Source organism: Acomys minous (genome assembly GCF_964271855.1).
Source record: "Acomys minous genome assembly, chromosome: 17".
NCBI lineage: Eukaryota > Metazoa > Chordata > Mammalia > Rodentia > Muridae > Acomys > Acomys minous.
Window position 1 is genome coordinate 3,889,845 of NC_140500.1, and position 20,086 is coordinate 3,909,930.

At 50.1% G+C, this 20,086-nt stretch overlaps 1 protein-coding gene and 1 long non-coding RNA gene across 3 annotated transcripts in view; one reads left to right on the forward strand and one right to left on the reverse strand.

Annotated features, from left to right (window-relative positions):
- Positions 1-20,086, forward strand: part of ITPR2 (inositol 1,4,5-trisphosphate receptor type 2) — a 409,555-nt gene that overhangs the window by 352,335 nt on the left and 37,134 nt on the right. For both annotated transcript variants that reach the window (XM_084764875.1, XM_084764876.1), the window contains exon 55: positions 15,468-15,628. In XM_084764875.1, the coding sequence (XP_084621001.1) occupies positions 15,468-15,628 (161 nt within the window). The remainder of the gene's footprint in view (positions 1-15,467; positions 15,629-20,086) is intronic.
- The window catches only part of LOC311587737, a 269,462-nt gene that overhangs the window by 66,544 nt on the left and 182,832 nt on the right, over positions 1-20,086 (reverse strand). The window lies entirely within an intron of this gene.

Sequence of the window (20,086 nt, forward strand, 5' to 3'; positions counted from 1 at the left end):
CAGTGTGTGCCAGATGCTAGGAGGTTCCACCAACTGGCAAATGAGGTTTTAGTCACAGTAGCACATTGAGTACATTACAGAGTGACTTTTAGTTTCTAGACTATGAATCTAAATATTCTATTCATTGGCATCATCATTTTAGACTCAAAGCTAGGCATTCATCGAGTGTTAACTACATACATATACATAACATGCATATCATGGAGCACACAGCCACTATAGAACACACCACACAGGTACATCATACACCTACTATAATACCCCCCACACTACACACATATACATAATATAACATGCACATCACAGAACACACATGTACTATAGAACACACCACACACACGTACATCATACACCTACTATAATACCCTCCACACTACACACATATACATAATATAACATGCACATCACAGAACACACATGTACTATAGGACACACCACACACAGGTACATCATACACCTACTATAATACCCCCCACACTACACACACATACATAATATAACATGCACATCACAGAACACACATGTACTATAGGACACACCACACACAGGTACATCATACACCTACTATAATACTCCCCACACTACACACATATACATAATATAACATGCATATCACAGAACACACATGTACTATAGGACACACCACACACACGTACATCATACACCTACTATAATACCCCCTGACACTACACACATATACATAATATAACATGCACATCACAGAACACACATGTACTATAGGACACACCACACACAGGTACATCATACACCTACTATAATACCCTCCACACTACACACATATACATAATATAACATGCACATCACAGAACACACATGTACTATAGGACACACCACACACAGGTACATCATACACCTACTATAATGCCCCCCACACTACACACATATACATAATATAACATGCACATCACAGAACACACATGTACTATAGGACACACCACACACAGGTACATCATACACCTACTATAATACCCTCCACACTACACACATATACATAATATAACATGCACATCACAGAACACACATGTACTATAGGACACACCACACAGGTACATCATACACCTAGTATAATACCCTCCACACTACACACATATACATAATATAACATACACATCACAGAACACACATGTACTATAGGACACACCACACACAGGTACATCATACACCTACTATAATACCCCCCACACTACACACATATACATAATATAACATGCACATCACAGAACACACATGTACTATAGGACACACCACACACAGGTACATCATACACCTACTATAATACCCCCCACACTACACTCATATACATAATATAACATGCACATCACAGAACACACATGTACTATAGGACACACCACACACACTTATATACCTACCATACTATCCCCACACGCACACTACACACATTCCACAGGCTATAAACATACACACCACATACTGCACACATACACACACCGTTTTCTTCTGCCCTGTCATCATTATTTGAGTGTCACTGTGACCAAATACCACAGCTTAAGTGAGGAGGGCTCTATCTGAGGAGGGCTCTATCTGAGGAGGGCTCTATCTGAGGAGGGGTCTATCTATCTGAGGAGGGCTCTATCTGAGGAGGGGTCTGTCTGAGGAGGGGTCTATCTGAGGAGGGGTCTGTCTGAGGAGGGGTCTGTCTGAGGAGGGCTCTATCTGAGGAGGGCTCTATCTGAGGAGGGCTCTATCTGAGGAGGGGTCTATCTATCTGAGGAGGGGTCTATCTGAGGAGGGGTCTGTCTGAGGAGGGGTCTATCTGAGGAGGGGTCTATCTGAGGAGGGGTCTATCTGAGGAGGGGTCTATCTGAGGAGGGGTCTATCTGAGGAGGGGTCTATCTGAGGAGGGCTCTATCTGAGGAGGGCTCTATCTGAGGAGGGCTCTGTCTGAGGAGGGGTCTGTCTGAGGAGGGCTCTATCTGAGGAGGGGTCTATCTGAGGAGGGCTCTATCTGAGGAGGGCTCTATCTGAGGAGGGGTCTATCTGAGGAGGGCTCTATCTGAGGAGGGCTCTATCTGAGGAGGGCTCTATCTGAGGAGGGGTCTGTCTGAGGAGGGGTCTATCTGAGGAGGGCTCTATCTGAGGAGGGCTCTATCTGAGGAGGGGTCTATCTGAGGAGGGCTCTATCTGAGGAGGGGTCTATCTGAGGAGGGCTCTATCTGAGGAGGGCTCTATCTGAGGAGGGGTCTATCTGAGGAGGGCTCTATCTGAGGAGGGGTCTATCTGAGGAGGGCTCTATCTGAGGAGGGCTCTATCTGAGGAGGGGTCTGTCTGAGGAGGGGTCTATCTGAGGAGGGGTCTATTTATCTGAGGAGGGGTCTATCTGAGGAGGGCTCTATCTGAGGAGGGGTCTATTTATCTGAGGAGGGGTCTATCTGAGGAGGGGTCTGTCTGAGGAGGGCTCTATCTGAGGAGGGGTCTATCTGAGGAGGGGTCTGTCTGAGGAGGGGTCTATCTGAGGAGGGCACTATCTGAGGAGGGCTCTATCTGAGGAGGGGTCTATCTGAGGAGGGGTCTATTTATCTGAGGAGGGGTCTGTCTAGGTTATGGTTTGAAGGTCTCGCCACCACGCCAGGGTGGATGTGGTGGTGAGAGCAGCTGTCAGCTATGGCAGGGCACGAGGCTGCTGGTCCACACGGTGTCTGCTCAGGAAACAGACAGAAAGACTGGAAGGGGGCTGCAGCTACAAACCGCAATGCCTGCTGCTGCGCGAGCGAGGCCCACCTCCCAGGCCTATGGGATCTTTCCTATATACACAACAGAGGACTACAGTGTTCTAGTGTGGGCTTCAGCTTAGGCCACCATGAGGAGGGCTTTTGCTTTAGGCTGCTTAGGCTTAGTTCTGTAACAGGTGGGAAAGCACTGGGTCTAACTTTTGTTTCAGAGCACCACAGTAGCTCTGGGGAGTCCTTTGTTGGGGTTGTCCTGAAGGCATAGTGACCAGGGAGGAGGCTCTTCCTACAGCCTACAGGCTAAGGAAGTAATGCAGACCAGACTTAAGTAGTTCATGGGGAAAGTGTTGTGGGGCGGGGGAGGCAGAGTGAAGAGGTTGGATGATAGAATCTTAAAAGCTCTTAAATATATTTATTTTTATTTATGCATGTAAGTGTTTAGCCTGTACGTGTGTGTTTGCACCAGAGGCCAGGGTTGTAGACAATTGTGAGCCACTGTAGGTACTGGAAAGCAGGCCCACATCCTCCACAAGAACAGCGAGCCCCTTAACCACTGAGCCATCTCTTCAGCCCCAAAAGTTTAAATCCTAATTGGAAATGGAGATGAAAGATGGTCGGGTGCCTGGGAGACCCCGAGTAGCTGGGCATGCCTGGGAGGTGGGAGTACCCTGAGTTTAACCCGGGGAGTACTGGACTTGAGGTATGTAGCGAGCATCCAAGGGGTGTGCCCCTGCGTGAGTCAGTGTAACTTGTCTGCGGGCAGCCCCCAGATTACAGTAAAGTCCGGAGCATGAAGGAAGGCCACCCTCTCGGATGTGGAACAAGTGGAATATAAGCAGGAGCAGGGGTCCATGAAGAGTCGGGGGCAGGGGGCGCAGGGGGAGAGCGCACAGGTGAGGAGGAAGCTGGCTGGAGGAGACTGAAGACACCGGGGAGCTGTGGGGTGCACTCTGTTATGCTGTCTCAGCGTGGCCGGCCATGCCATTGCTGCAGAGGCCGAGCAGGACAGACGGATGCTGGCCTGTCTCAGGAGAGGGCTCCTTGCACCAACCACTTCTGGCACCCTGGATTCCATCCATCCATGGTGATTTCCTGAGAAACCCTTTGGTGTTCGGCCTGGAGATTTGGCTAGTGGGCTTGAGCTTTGGTCCAGACTGACCACAATCCCAGAGAAGGAATGGGCAAGCCACGCCTCACAGAGATATGCACCGGAGACTCCACGAGCCTAGTGGCATCCTCTCTGGGTGGCGCTGGGCACAGATGCAGGTGGAGAATATATTTTCCTGAGTCTGGTGTCATGGCACCAAGAGACCTGCGCCTGCGAGCGAAGATGAATGTGCTTGAGGAGGTCCTCAACTCATGTCCTGTGCATTGTGACAGACTCCCCACGTCTTCTTTATAGAGGTAGCATCATTGTTGACAGAAGCATGGTTGACAATGCTCAACAGGAAGGACAGGAAACGAGTATCTGATGTCGGCATTGTTTCTGTGACTTCATGGCTGCTGATGTCTCCTCTTTCCTCCTTTTCTTCCTCCTCTTCTTCCTCCCTCCCTTGCCATCTCTCTCTTATTCATATACACGTGTATAATATATATACACATACATATACACATGTATAATATATATATATATACATATACACATGCATGTGTATACATGTGTACATATACACACATATATACACATTTTGTGGCTCTGCCAGAGCAAAGCAGGCCAGTAACATGAGTGGAAGACCCCTGTCCTTAGGTTTTGTCACCTTAGATGCTTTGACGGTTTAAACAGAGCAGACTGCCCAGTGCTGAGCACAGATTTGCTACAAGGAAAATGAAGCCAAAGAAGAGTCTCCTGTCCACGTCTAGACTGGATGAGGAGAAGTGAGGTCACGATGATAAAACCAAAGAGGTGTGCTGCGGCCACTAAGGAGCCTGGAAAGGAAACTTGTCTGAGGATCTGAGGGAACGCTCCTTCAATCCTGGGAGAGAAGAAGACCCCATGCCTCACGGGGGAAACCCACGCTCTCATTTCTCTCTTCTCTGTATGAAACGTGTCACTGTTTTCACAGTGTTTATGTCGTGCCTTCCTTTCTGTCATTTCCCAAAGGACGGTCCTTGTCATCTGTGTCTTTGGCTTGCAGAGATGCCCTGTTCTTTCACGCCAGCTCTCTAGAAAAGAGATTTTGCCATCGGCCCCGCCCCGCCCCACCCCTGCAGCTGTCTCGCCCCGCCCCACCCCACCCCTGCAGCTGTCTCACCACAGGACCCTTCCATACCCATGCAGCACCACTTTTGCTGAGTACAGGGCAGCATTGCCACACTCCCCAGGCCTCTTTCTCTCCGTCTGCGTGTTTACTGGACCACGAAGCTGGCACAGCATCCTGGCAGCCATGGACCCAGCCCAAACCCAGTGCCCCATGTCTTCTCCCCGTCCTATGGTGCAGCTCCAGATTCTGAGTGACATTGCAAGGAAGCAGGCCTGGAGAGCCTCTCTCAGATGGGCACCTCTGTCTCTCTGTCCAGCAACCCTGAGCTGACAGATGTGCTTCCTGCCATGAGTTCTCACAGCCACACCCTGGCCTGCTAGACCATCTTTTCCATATGGGCTGAGTACAAAAGTGGTCAGAAACCCAGTGCCATCCTAACTGTAAAGTCTCAGTTTTCCTGGCAGTAAGACACCTCACACAGATCTGGACCACTCTTCCACCTCTTTCCCCTCCTCCTCCTCCTCCTCCTCCTCCTCCTCCTCCTCCTCCTCCTCTTCCTCCTCCTCTTCCTCCTCCTCCTCTTCCTCCTCCTCCTCTTTCTCCTCCTCCTCCTCCTCATGTACTTTCTCTTCCTCCCTTTATTGAGTATACATTTATCCATTTTCCTCTCATTTGTGTTTCAAATCCTAGTCCAAGTGCGGTCCTTAGCCATCCACAACTTGGACTCTGGATGCAGAGCAGGAGAATGTTCTGGTTGAAATCCCAAACCCACGTGAGCTGCAGAAGTCTACCCCATCTCTGAGGCTTAGCTCCAACACTAGGACTCATGAAGCCCTTCTCAGCCTCACTCAGGGTAGACACGGGTGCTCCTGAGTGGCTGTCACCACTCCGTGCTCAGCCGTGCTTGTTTGCCTCTGCTTGGTGCCATGTGTCCTCCTACTGTAGAGAGCATGTGGACTCCCTCGTCAGGTGGACACTGTCTTCCACAGCCCCACCCCCTGACCGCGGCCAAGCTTCTTACCCTGACCTGTCCTTTGCTCCTCTGGCATGAGGGTCCACAGCCGTGGTTTGAGACTGTGGTGGCTGTAATCAGGAGTGTATTTATGAGACTCCCTAGCACTGTGCAGAGGTGAGGCTCAGCCCTCACCGAAGCTAGCTGCTCTTCTTTAAGAGAGGTCGGCCCATGTCTTAGCCTCTTTTATGCTTCCATGGTATGTATGGGGCTCATTCATCAGGATTTGCTACGGAATGCCTCGCCGATAAATCTGCCTCAACATGCATGGTCTCTACGCTTACATGGCTTCTCAGCTACACAGGAACGTAAAGCAGGTCAACACTACACTGAGCAGATCTGTACTTCATATAAAAAACCCAGGTGCAGGCTGGGGAGGTGGCTCTGGAAAGTGCTTGCCACACGAGCATGAAGACGTGAGCTCAGATGCCCAGCACACACATGGGAAGCTCGTCACAACAGTGTGAGCCTCCGATCCTCCTTAGAAGCAGAGGCAAGAACACTGGGGCCAGCTGCACCCAGTCAGTCCACAAGCAAAGTAGAAAAGAGATTAAGAAAACACTTGCCTCTGGCCTCCACACACATGTGCACACATGTGCTTATATGCAGTGCGTGAGTACACGCACAGAACCCAGGTCTGATGATTACAGATGGCTCCAGATCTGCCCCACGCTGGGTATTGTCACGGCCGTGTGACATTCCCTCAGAGATGCAGGTGATGCACCCAGAAGCTCACGGCAATAGCAGATCAACCAAGTCTGTATTGACTTTCTGGAAGCTTCAAAAAGACTGAGGGATCGTTTGGTAATTTAAGCTTAGAGTGGATCTAAAAAACTTTTTTATATTATAGCAAGCAGAATATCATAAAGTAGAACAAAGTGGTGCTCCTATTTGGTTGAGCATTTGCCTACCGTGTGTGAAGGCCCAAGTTTGATCCCATTTACCTAAAGAAAATAATGGAAGCTGGGGATGATCGCAGTGTCTCCACAGTGAAGAGCACACACCGAGCTCGCTGGGCTGGACTCTGGCTCCCACCATCCACCTGGGTGGCTCCAGGGGTTCTCATGCCCTCTTCTGCCTTTGTGGGCATCTGCACACATGCACATACACATACCAGTGCGCACGCATGCGCACAGACACACATACACACACACACACACTGGAGAGGCCTGGATGACAGCTCAGTTCTCGTGGTAAAGACAGAATGTCGAGCCATGGTGGGTGTTACCAGAAATAGCAGAAATGCCATAGATTTAGGTTTAAGGTTCTCTGGCTTTAATGTATAGCCCGTTGGTTGTTTTGAGTGTCAGGCATGGCCTTCCTCACACTAGGACACCTGCCTTCATCTCAGCTTCACCAGGGACTCCTTTGCCCATGTGGTCCTTTAGAGTCAGGAGTGGTTTTGTTGAATGCTGATGGATTCTTCCCCCCAACTAGAGGAGTAAATTTGAGTCACTCTGGATCTATGTCCTGATGGCTATCAATGCCTTATGGGTGGTAGGACATTTAAACGTCTTCGTGGATGGTAGGGTATTTAAACTGCTTTGTAGCTGTCAGCAGAAATAGGTGCTCAATAAAAAAAAATCAGGTGGCTTTTCAAGCATTTACCTCTTTTTCCCTTGCTGAAGTCACCAGAGAAAGCTGGGTGCCTCCTTGAAGCCTTTCATCATCTCGTCCCCTTTATGCTCCCTTGGCCACACGCGTGGCTCCAGCACAGGGCACGAGGTACCTGTGTCTGCTACCGCGTTGCAGGTTTCGCGGTGGTAGAGTCAGTACGGCGGTCCTTTATTATTCTGCCGCAGGAGGAGCTCGGCGTTGATTCTAGGGGATTTTACGTTAATACTTTCTGCTGTTAACAGCTCGGGTAATATGCAGTTCACACGCCTTAAAACTCACCCTCTTAATGTCTACAGTTCAGTGCCTTTAATATGTTCAGAGTTGTGTATAAAACATTACGGTTGGGTTTAGGAGACATTTCCTGACCCTTCCCATGGCGCCCCATCGCCTTTATCCATCGTGTTCTTGTCACTCCATGCTCTGGGCAGCCACTGATCTGTTCTCTGCCTGTCAGTCAAGACACTCGGTCTTCATGACTAGCTCGATTCCGTCAAGGCTCCCTGCTGTGGTGGTTGCTTTCCTCACAGCCGTGACAGGGTATCTGGCATAAGCAGCCTGCGGGAGGAGAGCCTTTCTCTGGCTCACAGTTCAGGATGTACAGTCCATCATGGTGGAAGGTATGGTCGTGGGGCTGTCCTATGAGTCTGTGGTGGCTGGGGAACGCTTCCTGCTCATGTCTCGGTAGACTGAGGAGGGAAGGCAGGTACGCTCCCCGGCTCTCTGCTTGCCCCCTCTCTCTTCCTCACAGGACTCCAGCCTGTAGGATGATGCCACTCACGTTTAGGGTATTTCTTACCCTAGCTAATCCTCCCTGGTGACAACCACCACAACACACAAATGTGCATCACTAATGCCTGAGACCTGTCTTAGGATCTAGTTTTTAAATTTACTTATGTGCATGTGTGTGCATGAGTTTATGTGCCCTGTTTGAGAGAAGTCCTCAGAGACCCGAAGAGGGCCTCAGATCCCCTAGCACTGGAGTTGCAGGCAATGGGGAGCTGCCCTGTGGGTGCTGGGAACTGAACCCGGGTCCTCTGCAAGAGCCATGAATGCTCTTAACCACTGAACCATATCTCCAGCCCTCCTGGCCTTTTATTAATTCAATCAGGTTGAAAATCAAAACTAACCATCATACTGTGCAATGCCATCAGCACTCGAGGCTTTCCCATTGAGCAGAACACCCTGTCGGATGCTTAGGCCTTATCTTTACGCTCAGCACCAACGGGCATTCGGGTGTTTTCAGTGTTGGGGTAGCAGGGCGTACACTGTGGTGAGCATCCTTGTGCAGGCGTTCTGCGTACAGAGATGTCATTCCTCCGTGTGTGCCTGAGCGTGGCCTCCTGAGTCATGCTGTGACTGTGTGGAGTCTTGGAGACATGGCCTGCTTTACAAGTTGCTGCTCTCTCTTACATTTCTTTCCATGGCCTGTGGGTTGAGTAGCTCCACATCCTTGCCCGGACTGTCGTTATCTGTCTTCAATCTTACTGGAAGTGCGTTTTAGTACTGAATACTCTTAACTCATCCAGTCTGTATTTTATTAGGTGTCAACTCCGTGTCAGACACAGTTGTAAACTATTCAGGCCATGGCAAAGAACAGAGAGAAATCTGTAGTCAGTAAACATACGATAAGTAGTAAATATCAGGGCCAGGCCTGGTAGCACATGCCTGTAACCCCCATAGTCAGGAAACAGGGGCATCAAGACCACAGAATTGAAGCCAACCTTTTATTTTAATGTGGCAAGTTCCAAGCCAGCCAGGGCTAAGTAATGAGACACTGTCTCAAAAACAAAAAAATAAAACAAAAAAAAAATGAGAGAGTAATAAATTTGGATGCATCTGCAGGTCTGGGTAAGCCCATTTCTTCCTTCGGTGCTGGCCTGCAGCACGCTCTCCCTGGTGGTCATGGCTACCTCTGTTACATTGGAGTTGAGATCCTGCGCAGTTTCACAACTTTGTCACAGCTGTTGTCAGTCCAATGGGGCATGATAAGCAACACAGGAAGAGACAGGAGAGCGACCGGGTGGTCCAGAGTGTCAGCAAAGTAGGAAGGAATTGGCTGTGTGTCACATGCTGTGGTCACCCTAAGTCACCTGCAAGGGAGCGGTCAACAGAAATGCCCCAGCATGAGTCAGCCAGGGACAAGGCAGCGGAAGAGGTCTGTGGCCGCAGCCCTTGATGAAGGAGCCTGCCCGTGGAACAGCAAAGAGGCCTGCATGGCTGCCTAGGAACCCGACGGAGGTGAAGAGAAAAGGCCAGAGCAGCAACGGGCCAGGCCACATGACAGTTAGCACGTAAATGTGCTGAGACCCAGACAAACTGAACAGTCATTTGTTGTGTTTACTGTTCTCGTGTCTATGGATGAACACCCGGCATAACCTAAGGAAGGACAGATGTATTCGGGTTTATGGTTCAGAAAGTACGGAAGCTACAGCTTCACACAGCAAGGCCTAAACATGGACCACGTCCTGCCTGTGTCACAGGAGGTGGGTGAGGAAGCAGAAAGCAGATAATGCCAGCACTTGGCTCCCTTCCTCTCTTTCCCCCTAAATGCATCCTTTGTGCCTGGCCTGTGGGACGGTATCTGCCACCTTCAGGGCAGGCTTCCCATCTCAGTCTCCTGGACACGCCCTAAGGTATGCTGCAGGCATCACCTAACCCAGCCGTTCCCATCTCAGGACCCTCATCTCAGGCACAGTGGTGCACAGGTCGTCAGCCTCACGAGAGACCGGGACACGAGCGTCTCGCGGTTGCTCGATGCCAGTTTTTTATCTCCAGCTTCAATATGAGAACCCGTCTCAAGTGAACAGGTCTGAGCGCTAGAGCAGAAGCCCTAACATCTCACACACACTACACACACATACACACCACACACACATCCACACCGCAGACACATACACACCGCACACACATCCACACCGCACACACATCCACACCGCAGACACATACACACCGCACACACATACACGCCGCACACACATCCACACCGCACACACATACACACCACACACACATACACGCCACACACACATACACGCCACACACACATACACGCCGCACACACATACACACCACACACACATACACACCACACACACATACACACCGCACACACATACACACCGCACACACATACACACCGCACACACATACACACCGCACACACATACACACCGCACACACATACACACCGCACACACATACACACCGCACACACATACACACCGCACACACATACACACCATACACACATACACACCATACACACATACACACCGCACACACATACACACCGCACACACATACACACCGCACACACATACACACCATGCACACATAAACACCATGCACACATACACACCATGCACACATACACACCATACACACATACACACCACACACACATACACACCACACACACATACACACCATACACACATACACACTGCACACACATACACACCATACACACATACACACACATACATACCACACACACATACACACCATACACACATACACACTACACATACACACTACACACATACACACCACACACACATACACACCACACACACATGCACACCATGCACACATACACACCATACACACCGCACACACATACACACCGCACACACATCCACACTGCACACACATACACACCATACACACATACACACCACACACACATACACACCACACACACATACACACTACACACATACACACCGCACACACATACACACCACACACACATGCACACCATGCACACATACACACCATACACACCGCACACACATACACACCGCACACACATACACACTGCACACACATACACACCATACACACATACACACCACACACACATACACACCACACACACATGCACACCATGCACACATACACACCATACACAGCGCACACACATACACACCGCACACACATACACACTGCACACACATACACACCATACACACATACACACCACACACACATACACACCACACACACATGCACACCATGCACACATACACACCATACACACATACACATTACACACACTATACACACACATATGCACACCACACACACATACACAGTACACACACTATACACACACACACACAGTACACACACTATACACACACACATGCACACACTACCATTACACCATCTATATGGAATTCAACTGTACCTAGACATCTATATTTTATCTACTGTTTATCAAAGCCCCTCTTACAGGCTATTGTGAGGGGCTGCTGCGAGGGCCATAGCCAAGGAGCGTCCCCATATTGTTCAGGTTTTCCATGAGTCACTGTAGCTTCTGTGCTGAGAGTGGCCGGTACAGGCGACACAGGCAGGTCTGGGCAGCCGGTGAGATGACCCACACGTGAGGGAAGGCACTAGAGCCCAGTGTCAGTAGAGAAGGTGTTCAGCATAGACTCGGATGCCTGTTGAAGGAAGAAGCAGGCGTTTCACCGTGGTTGGGTATGGCGTGTGAGAGGCCGAGACACCGAGGATGACTCCTGTGCTTATCGCTTGGACAGCAGTGGAGCGGCCACTAAGTAAAGACAGGGAGTGGTGGAAGGGCAGGGGACTGGAGCTCGCCGTGACACTGGTCAAGTGAACCAAGGTGCAGTCACCAGACAGCTGCGTTTTATCCCATTTCCCTTTACAAACGTCCAATAACGATGTAAAACGTCATCCCATGGCTGGGGACATATATTTTAAAATGTATTTGTTTTTTAACTTGATGCCTCACTGGCCTTTGAAACATGCTAAGGCATAGCCAGGGTTGGAAATCAGTTTCCTGGTCTCTAATATCTGAACAGCGAAGGCGAACTCCACCCCGACACCCTGGTCTCCAGGACAGTAAGACTCAGTTGTCCACAGATGTTTCTCTTTATCTCCATTTACTTTCTGTAACAAGCTTCTCGGCTCAGGAGGAAAACCTGACTACTCATTCCTTCCCACAATTCCTCTAGCAGCTGGAAATGTGGCTAATGTGCTGGCTAGTTTATGTCAACTTGGCGTAAGCTGGAGTTACCCGAGAGGAGGGAACCTCAATTAAGAAAATGTCTCCGTAAGATTGGGCTGTAGGCCATTTTCTCAATTAGTGATCAGTGGGGGAGGGCCCAGTGCATTGTGGGTAGTAACATCCCTGGGCTGGTGCTCCTGGGTGCTGTAAGAAAGCAGGCTGAGCAAGCCATAGGGAGCAAGCCAGTGAGCAGCACCCCTCCATGGCCTCTGCATCAGCTCCTACCTCCAGGTTCCTGCTCTGTTTTCCTTCAGTGATGGACTGTGACATGGAAGTGTAAACCAAATAAGCCCTTCCCTCCTCAGCTTGCTACTGATCACGTGTTTCATCGCAGCATCAGTTACTAAGGGTTACAAGGCAGAGCGTGAATGTGTTGGTGGAGGATTGTGGGAGGACTTCGGACCTTTGAGTGTTGAGAGCTCAGTGGGCTGTTCTGTCCGTGTTTGGAGACAAGAAGTTCAAGTCGGTGTGGAGGATGGAGGCCTGGCGTGTGGAGTTTCAGAAGGAAGCTTGAAGACTATGGAGCCGTTTGTTCTTTTGAAGTAAGATGCTGTGGTTTCGGTCAGCTGGAGGGGAAGAGCCAGCCATGGTTAACAGGCCAGCAGCACCGCTGAAGTGAAACCTTTGCTTTGCTGAGACAATGGACGCTGGTCAGCTGGAGCTGAGATAGGGGGGCGATTGAGACCAGCATCACGGAGGTGAAACCCTCTGGGAAGTGTCTCCTGAGAACCACTCAGGAGCTGTGCCCCAGAGCCAGCCAAGGTTGTACCTTGTGCTGGGGGCCCAAAAGTGGTGGTGTAAGAGTCACCCAGGTGCTACTGATTTTTAAAGCATGAAAGGGTCATGAAAAACAACTGAGGCTAAGTACTAGGTGAGGCCATTGGTGAAGGTGCAGCCTCAGTCACAGCTGAAAGCCTGGGGACTAAAGGGGTCATGCAGAGAAGTAGCGGCTTGGCACCTCAGAGAGAGCCCAGGGGAAGCTATCGGTGAGAGTGCAGCGCAGTTGCGGCAGAGACCCCGGCATTTTGGAGATGCCAGCACCATCGGGTGGTCACCAAGAACAGCGTCAGCAGTGGAGGCTGCTCAAGCTTAGAAGGCAAGCTGTGTGTGCGACTGAGGGCAAAGCCAGAGACGTGACGCCCCTGGGAGGAGCCCAGAAGACCATGAGTGAATCCAGACACTGGACGTTGAGTTATTTACACTCTTAGCATCTGGTTTTTACTTTGATCTGATTGTGACTCTGCCCTGGCTCTTCCCTCTTGAAATAAGAAAATATTTAGCTTATTTTCTATTTTATAGGAGGCCGCCTCCTGCCTACAGTTGAGAGACTTTGGATTTTTTTTTTTTTAAGGCTGAACTTTAGTGTTTAAGTCCGTAAGAATGTGGAACTTTTTAAGTTTGTGAAGTGTTTTATATTGTGAGGTTTATATTAACTACTGTGGTGTTCTTAGGGCTGAACAGGAAAGGAAAGGTTGTGGCTTTACTGTGATGTGTTTGTGTGTCAAGTTGGCAAGGGATCAATTGTGCTGGTTAATTTTATGTCAACTCGACACAAACTGGAGTCATGCAAGAGGAGGGAACCTCAATTGAGAAAATGCCTCCATAAGGTGGGGCTGTAGGCAGGCCTGTAGGGCGTTTTCTTAATTAGTGATTGATGGGGGAGGGCCCAGCCCACTGTGGTGCCATCCCTGGCCTGGTGGTCCTGGGTTCTGTAAGAAAGCAGGCTGAGCAAGCCATGGGGAGCAAGCCAGTGAGCAGCACCCTCCATGGCCTCCCCATCAGCTCCAGCCTCCATGTCCCTCCCCTGTTTGAGTTCCTGCCCTGACTTCCTTCAGTGATGGACAGTGATGTGGAAGTGTGAGCCAAGCAAGCCCTCTCCTCCCCAGATGTCTCATCAGGTGCTTCTGGTGTTTTATCAGAGCAGTTGTAACTCTAACTAGAACACGTGGGACATGAAGTGGCCACCCCGTCCTCAACTTAGCCAGGTATCGTCGGCTAGGGCCCCAGAGGCAAGTCCTTGCCCCAGCACAGTGCCCAGTGACTGTCTCTAATTGAAAGCTTTTGCTGGGATCAAGGGACTGTTCCCCCAGCCACTTTCTTATAACCCAGGGCCAATTGAAAGCAATCTTTTTCTTCCTGCCACAATTAGCCAGTATTCTTCTCCTTTGTATTTTCCTTTTTGAAATCTTTGTGTGTGCTCGTGTGGGCATGCCTGTGTGTGCCCATGTGTGCATGAGCACCAGCCTGTGTGAGTGCAGACACACGCATGCGGAGATCAGAGGACAGCTTTGGAGTGATGTCTAGCCTTCTACCTTGTTTTGAGGCAGTGTCTGTGTTTCTGACGCTGAGAACCTCCAGGCAATCCAGCTGCCTCTGCTCCCATCATGCAGTGGGGAGTGCAAGGGTTACAGGTGTGGTCCACTGAACTGGACCTCTTGTGATTCTGGGAATCAAACTCAGATCACCTGACTTGTGTTGTGCATGCTTTTTACCTCCTGAGCCATCTCGCAAGCTCAGCGTTAGGCTTGTCCCTTTTCGTGAGCAGTTGTTATCGTCTCTGTCCACTCTGGGTCAGGTTGAATTGGGGAGTTTTGATATGATAACGTCTAAGATGACCTGCAGCTCTTACCTCTCTGTAACAGCTGCACATTCCCAGGGATCATGGGGAGAAAAAGGAACATCAGTTGGGAACGAGTCTACAAACCACGGCCTCATTTATCTAGTGCTTCTGCGTAGTGTTGGGTTTTTTATTATTATAACAGTATTTTAAAGTGACACGCTCTTCCAGAAAACAGGTTTGGTGTTGTTTTTCAGTAACGGTCGTGTTTGGTCTCAATGCTAAGAAGGCCTAACTGAGGTGAAATGACAGACACGGTGTTTCCTGTGTACTGCAGGCCTGGAGAGGGACAAGTTTGACAACAAGACGGTCTCCTTCGAGGAGCACATCAAGTCGGAGCACAACATGTGGCATTACTTGTACTTCATCGTCCTGGTGAAGGTGAAGGACCCAACGGAGTACACAGGGCCCGAGAGCTACGTGGCCCAGATGATCATGGTGAGTAAGGCTGCCTTGGCTAGTCCTGATTCCCAGCCCGTGGCCGTGTCACGGCTCAGAGGCCTCCTCTCAGGCAAGGGATGCTCTAGCTGGGGCTTTTCGTGAGCCTTTAAATAGGCCTGTCAATCACTGGGGAAGTTCCACATGGCTTGTGTCATCTTTGTTATCTAGGAAAATCTGTGACTTCAGTGCACTGACAGCATCCTCTCAGGGAGAGTGTGTAGGGAAGTGCTTCCCGCTGACGTCTCTAACCTCTGACTCCTAAACCCTGACCCCAAGCCTCCAGTCATCGCCGGGTTCCTCAGTTCCCAAATCTGGAGCTTTCGCGTTGTCGCACGCAAATGGAGGAGTCATGGTTCACCAGATGCCTTGAGGTTTCCAAAGTAAATCATTCAAGATGTTGTGTGTTTGGGAACGCAGGCGTTTTAGGGGAGCCTGGCAGGACATTGCTGGCTCTGGCTTTAAAGGACAGGTGACCAATCCTTGTGCTCCGCATTGTAAGAGGAGTTTTTGGTCAGCACCTGTGTGGGAGAGAGAGAGTGACGTAAGGACGGATTTAAGGAGAGAGATGTCAGGAAAGGGGTTAAGGAGGGTGTCTCTAGATCTGACCCTGAGGGAGTAGGTCACCTACTTAGAGACACAAAGACACAATACTGGTCATAGCCTACCCATCCATCCATCCAACAAACTTTTATCCATCCATCTGTGTGCCTATCCATCTATCTATCTATCTATCATCTGTCTGTCTGTCCACACATCTATCATCTAGGCCATCCATCTGTCTAACCGATCTCTCCATCTGTCATCTATCTGTGTACACACACACACACACACACACACACACACACACACACTTGTATCAATCCATCCATTTGTCCACCTATCTTGGTGTTGTCTTAGTAAAAGTGTAGGTTGACCCAGGGCTGCTTTGCTGCCTGTCAGCAGCCATGTGTCTCCAGAAGGCTGGATATAGACTGAGCTTTTAAACTCCAGCATCTTTCAGGCCTTTTCATTCCGGGCTTCTGATTATATGGCTGCTTTTTCTGCTTTCCTTCTTTGACATGGGCAGGATCTAGTGTTGGGTGTGTCTCCCCACATTTACCTTTCTCTCCTTGTTCTCTTCTAAATATCGGGAAAGGTAATCAGCTCCCTAGGGACTCACTCGTGGCTGCGGTCACATACTCTGGACAGTGTTTGTGAGGGACATCTCCATCCGCTCATAGGAGAAAATGCATCCAAGGCACAGGACATACAGATGTGACTCGTGGTCATATTTTATCAATGTTTGAATAAGTGTGATAGTTTTGTGTTTATTTGTATAAAAGTATTTCAGAGAATACAGCACAAAGAATGGTACACCCGTCTACAGTAGAACTCAGCTCAGCTGTGAGGAACAACCAACTGAAAGGCGGTGTGCCAGGGGTGCCCAGTCACCTAATGGCCAACAGGAAGCAGAGGCACCCACAACTTGGCCCAAAAGAAGCAGAGTGTAGCAAGAGCAGGAAGGGGCCAGGGCAAGATGGAGATCCAGCCTACGCCCACGTAACCTACTTCTCCCAGTGAGGCCTCACCTTCCAATAGTCTACTCAGATAGCAAGGCCATCAGTGTGCTAATCCATCCATTGGGTCAGAGCCCTAGTGGTCTAATTGTCTCTAGAGAGATCCACATCCCCACGGTCACACCCACATGTGCCCTACTAATCTCACGTGTCTTACCCACCCGATCAAATTGTCAGTCGAGGTCTATCACGCACCCAGGGCCTCCTGAGTTCCCCAGTTTCACCGCTCATAATGGACTCACTTGTAGGAAGTTCTGAGAGGTGGCAGGAAAGCCAGTTGGGATTTTTGAGTAATAACTGTTGAGTGTGGGTTCGATAGTGACAGAAATCCGCCGATGGTTACTGCCAAGGGGATGCTGTGTGTGGCCTAGCATAGTAGCCGGCAGTGGGATGCAAGCTGGTGGGAAAAGGAAAAGATAGCATCACAGATGGTGTTTAGCAATGGGTGAGAATGAGGTGACAGTGTGGGAGGAGGTGGCTGGACACACCTGGCACAAGAGCCTCGGCCTGGGGAGAAGGTGGAACATCAGTAGTATACCAGAGCCCCTCTGGGAGGAGGAGAAGTTGCGTGTGTGTGTGTGTGTGTGTGTGTGTGTGTGTGTGTGTTTGTTGTGGTCAGGTGTCTCTCTGTATCATTTCCTACTTTTTGTTCTGAGACAGAGTCTTCCATTAAATCTAGCTGTGGTGGTTTGAGTGAGAATAGCCCCCGCAGGAACTGGAGAATCATGAGTTTTGGGGACAGTGAAATGGATGGAACCTCAGTTCTGCCGAGATGTCCTAGAGATTATGAGTGAGTGCTGAACCTACCTCTCGCCCTCACCTGGAGTGGAGAAATTGCTGCCTTCTCCCCAGCAGACAGCAGTGTGCATGCTCAGGGACAGTACAGTGTGTGGACTGTTGCTCTCCATGAGCCTGTGGCACATGTTGTTGTTTTGAGACAAGGTTGTCCTAGAATTCACCATCCTCCTGCCTTCGCTTTCCTCATGCTGGGATTATTGTCTGTGCAGCCACCATCCCTGGCAAGTGTAGGGACTTAAATAGTTCTCACTGTGACAGCCCACATAGTGTGGCCATTAAAGCTGTCAGGATAGCAAGGCGTGCGGGGGAGGGGGGGGAGGAGCAGGGCACGCAATGGGAAGAGAAAGATATGGGCAGAGGTGCAGCTGGGAACCTTCAGCAGAGACTGAAGACAGACAGAGAGGGCGATAAGAGGACAAGAAGGCGGCAGCGGGCTCCAGGACGAGGCTGGACAGCCAGTGCCGGATGGAGTTCAACAACCACAGGAAGCCAGGAGGAAGAGGCGGGTGTGAGTGCTGGCTTCTGTGAGGTGGGAATCTCTTCCTGCAGAGGAAGACGTAGTTCAGGGTTGACATTCCGAGCAGCATTTTATCAGGCAGTCAATCCTTCTTGAATGTCTGAGCATCTTAGTTTCTACTCATACCCATGCCTTCATATGCCAGAGCCCTTTTCCAAAACAGTTCAGGAGAGCTAAGAGCCCACAAGCTTAGGCCAACGTGAAGAGTCCTGTCCTAGCTACACGACTCCCGGAGAACAGGTTTCTTCCTGAGCTTTAGTAGAAGGGAGAGGGAGGACCCATCAGCTCAAGTCTACCATGTGGAAGCTTGTTCATTCTGGGAAGCTAGCATCTGTGTGTTGCACACCCAGCCCGGGCTTCAGTGGGGGGCTGGGGATGGGCGCAGGGGGCGTGGTCCTGTCGCCCCATGCAATTCCACATTCAAATCACAAGGCGGTCATGGTGCCTCTAAGGGTTGGGATCAGAAAGCATGTTTGTGCTTTCCTGTCAGTGACGGGATCTGTGTGAGATGTAAGGAGAGCTCGTCTACCTCGTGTCTTTCCTAACTCTAGAGTTGTGCTTCTTCATAAGCAGGGCATGGACGCTTGAACTAGCACCAAGCAGATTCTTCTGGGAGGTCGTTAGTGACGGTGTCCGTAGCTCAAGGCTGCATGCGCATGTTTTCTTCTGGCAGGCAAGCCTTCCTCTGTGACCAGAGGATCTTGCCATTTTGCACTAGGATTCCCAAAATGAGAAAGGGAGAGGATGGAGCAGCAAAGCCGAGGTGGAGAAGCAGAATTCAGCCAGCTGGGTGAACATGGTGGAACCCCCTGGCCTTTCCTGGGAACAGCCTTACAGCACCAGGAAGTTGGTTTGGATGTCTGAGGAGCCGCAAACAGAACGGAGATTGTTAGAGAAAGTGTGCAAGGCTTTTAGCTGTGCCACCTAACAGCGGGGACCGTCTCCCGGGCACAGTGTCATCTGCGGAGGAGACACATTAGGAGGCTGTCATGATATTTGCTACTTAATTTGACAAACAGCCCAGACCAAACCAGCTCTGTACATACAAGCAGGGCCCTGTGTATCCAGGATACCTGTCTGGTCCCCTGATGTCCTGATGGCACTGGCTGGCTTTGGGGTCCCTTAGCTACCTGCCCTGTAACCTTTTAGGGACCACTCTTGATAGTGCATCACACTTCTAAGCTCCTCTTAATACCTCCTGATCCCAGCATTTTTGTTGGCACAATAGTCTATTTTAACACACACGCACACAAACTGTAAGTTACCACAGCAGGGTATTTTTAAATACCAATGAGATATGAAATATGTGCCACACAACAGATATGATATTGAGAGGTTTATTATTATATGAGCATAGGGAGAGAAAGAAGGGGGTACCCCAGAGAGAGACAGACAGACAGACAGACAGAGGAAGAAAAACAAGAGAGAGATAGAGAAAGGAAGAGGAAGAGCAAGAGGGAGAGGTGGGAGGATTTGTCCTTTTATGTACTCCGGGGCAGGGGCATGCCCAGTGGTAGGTAGGCAATGGCGTCAGAGGTTGCTAGGCAGACTGGGGCAGAATCCTAACAGCTGTGTTGTGGCTCT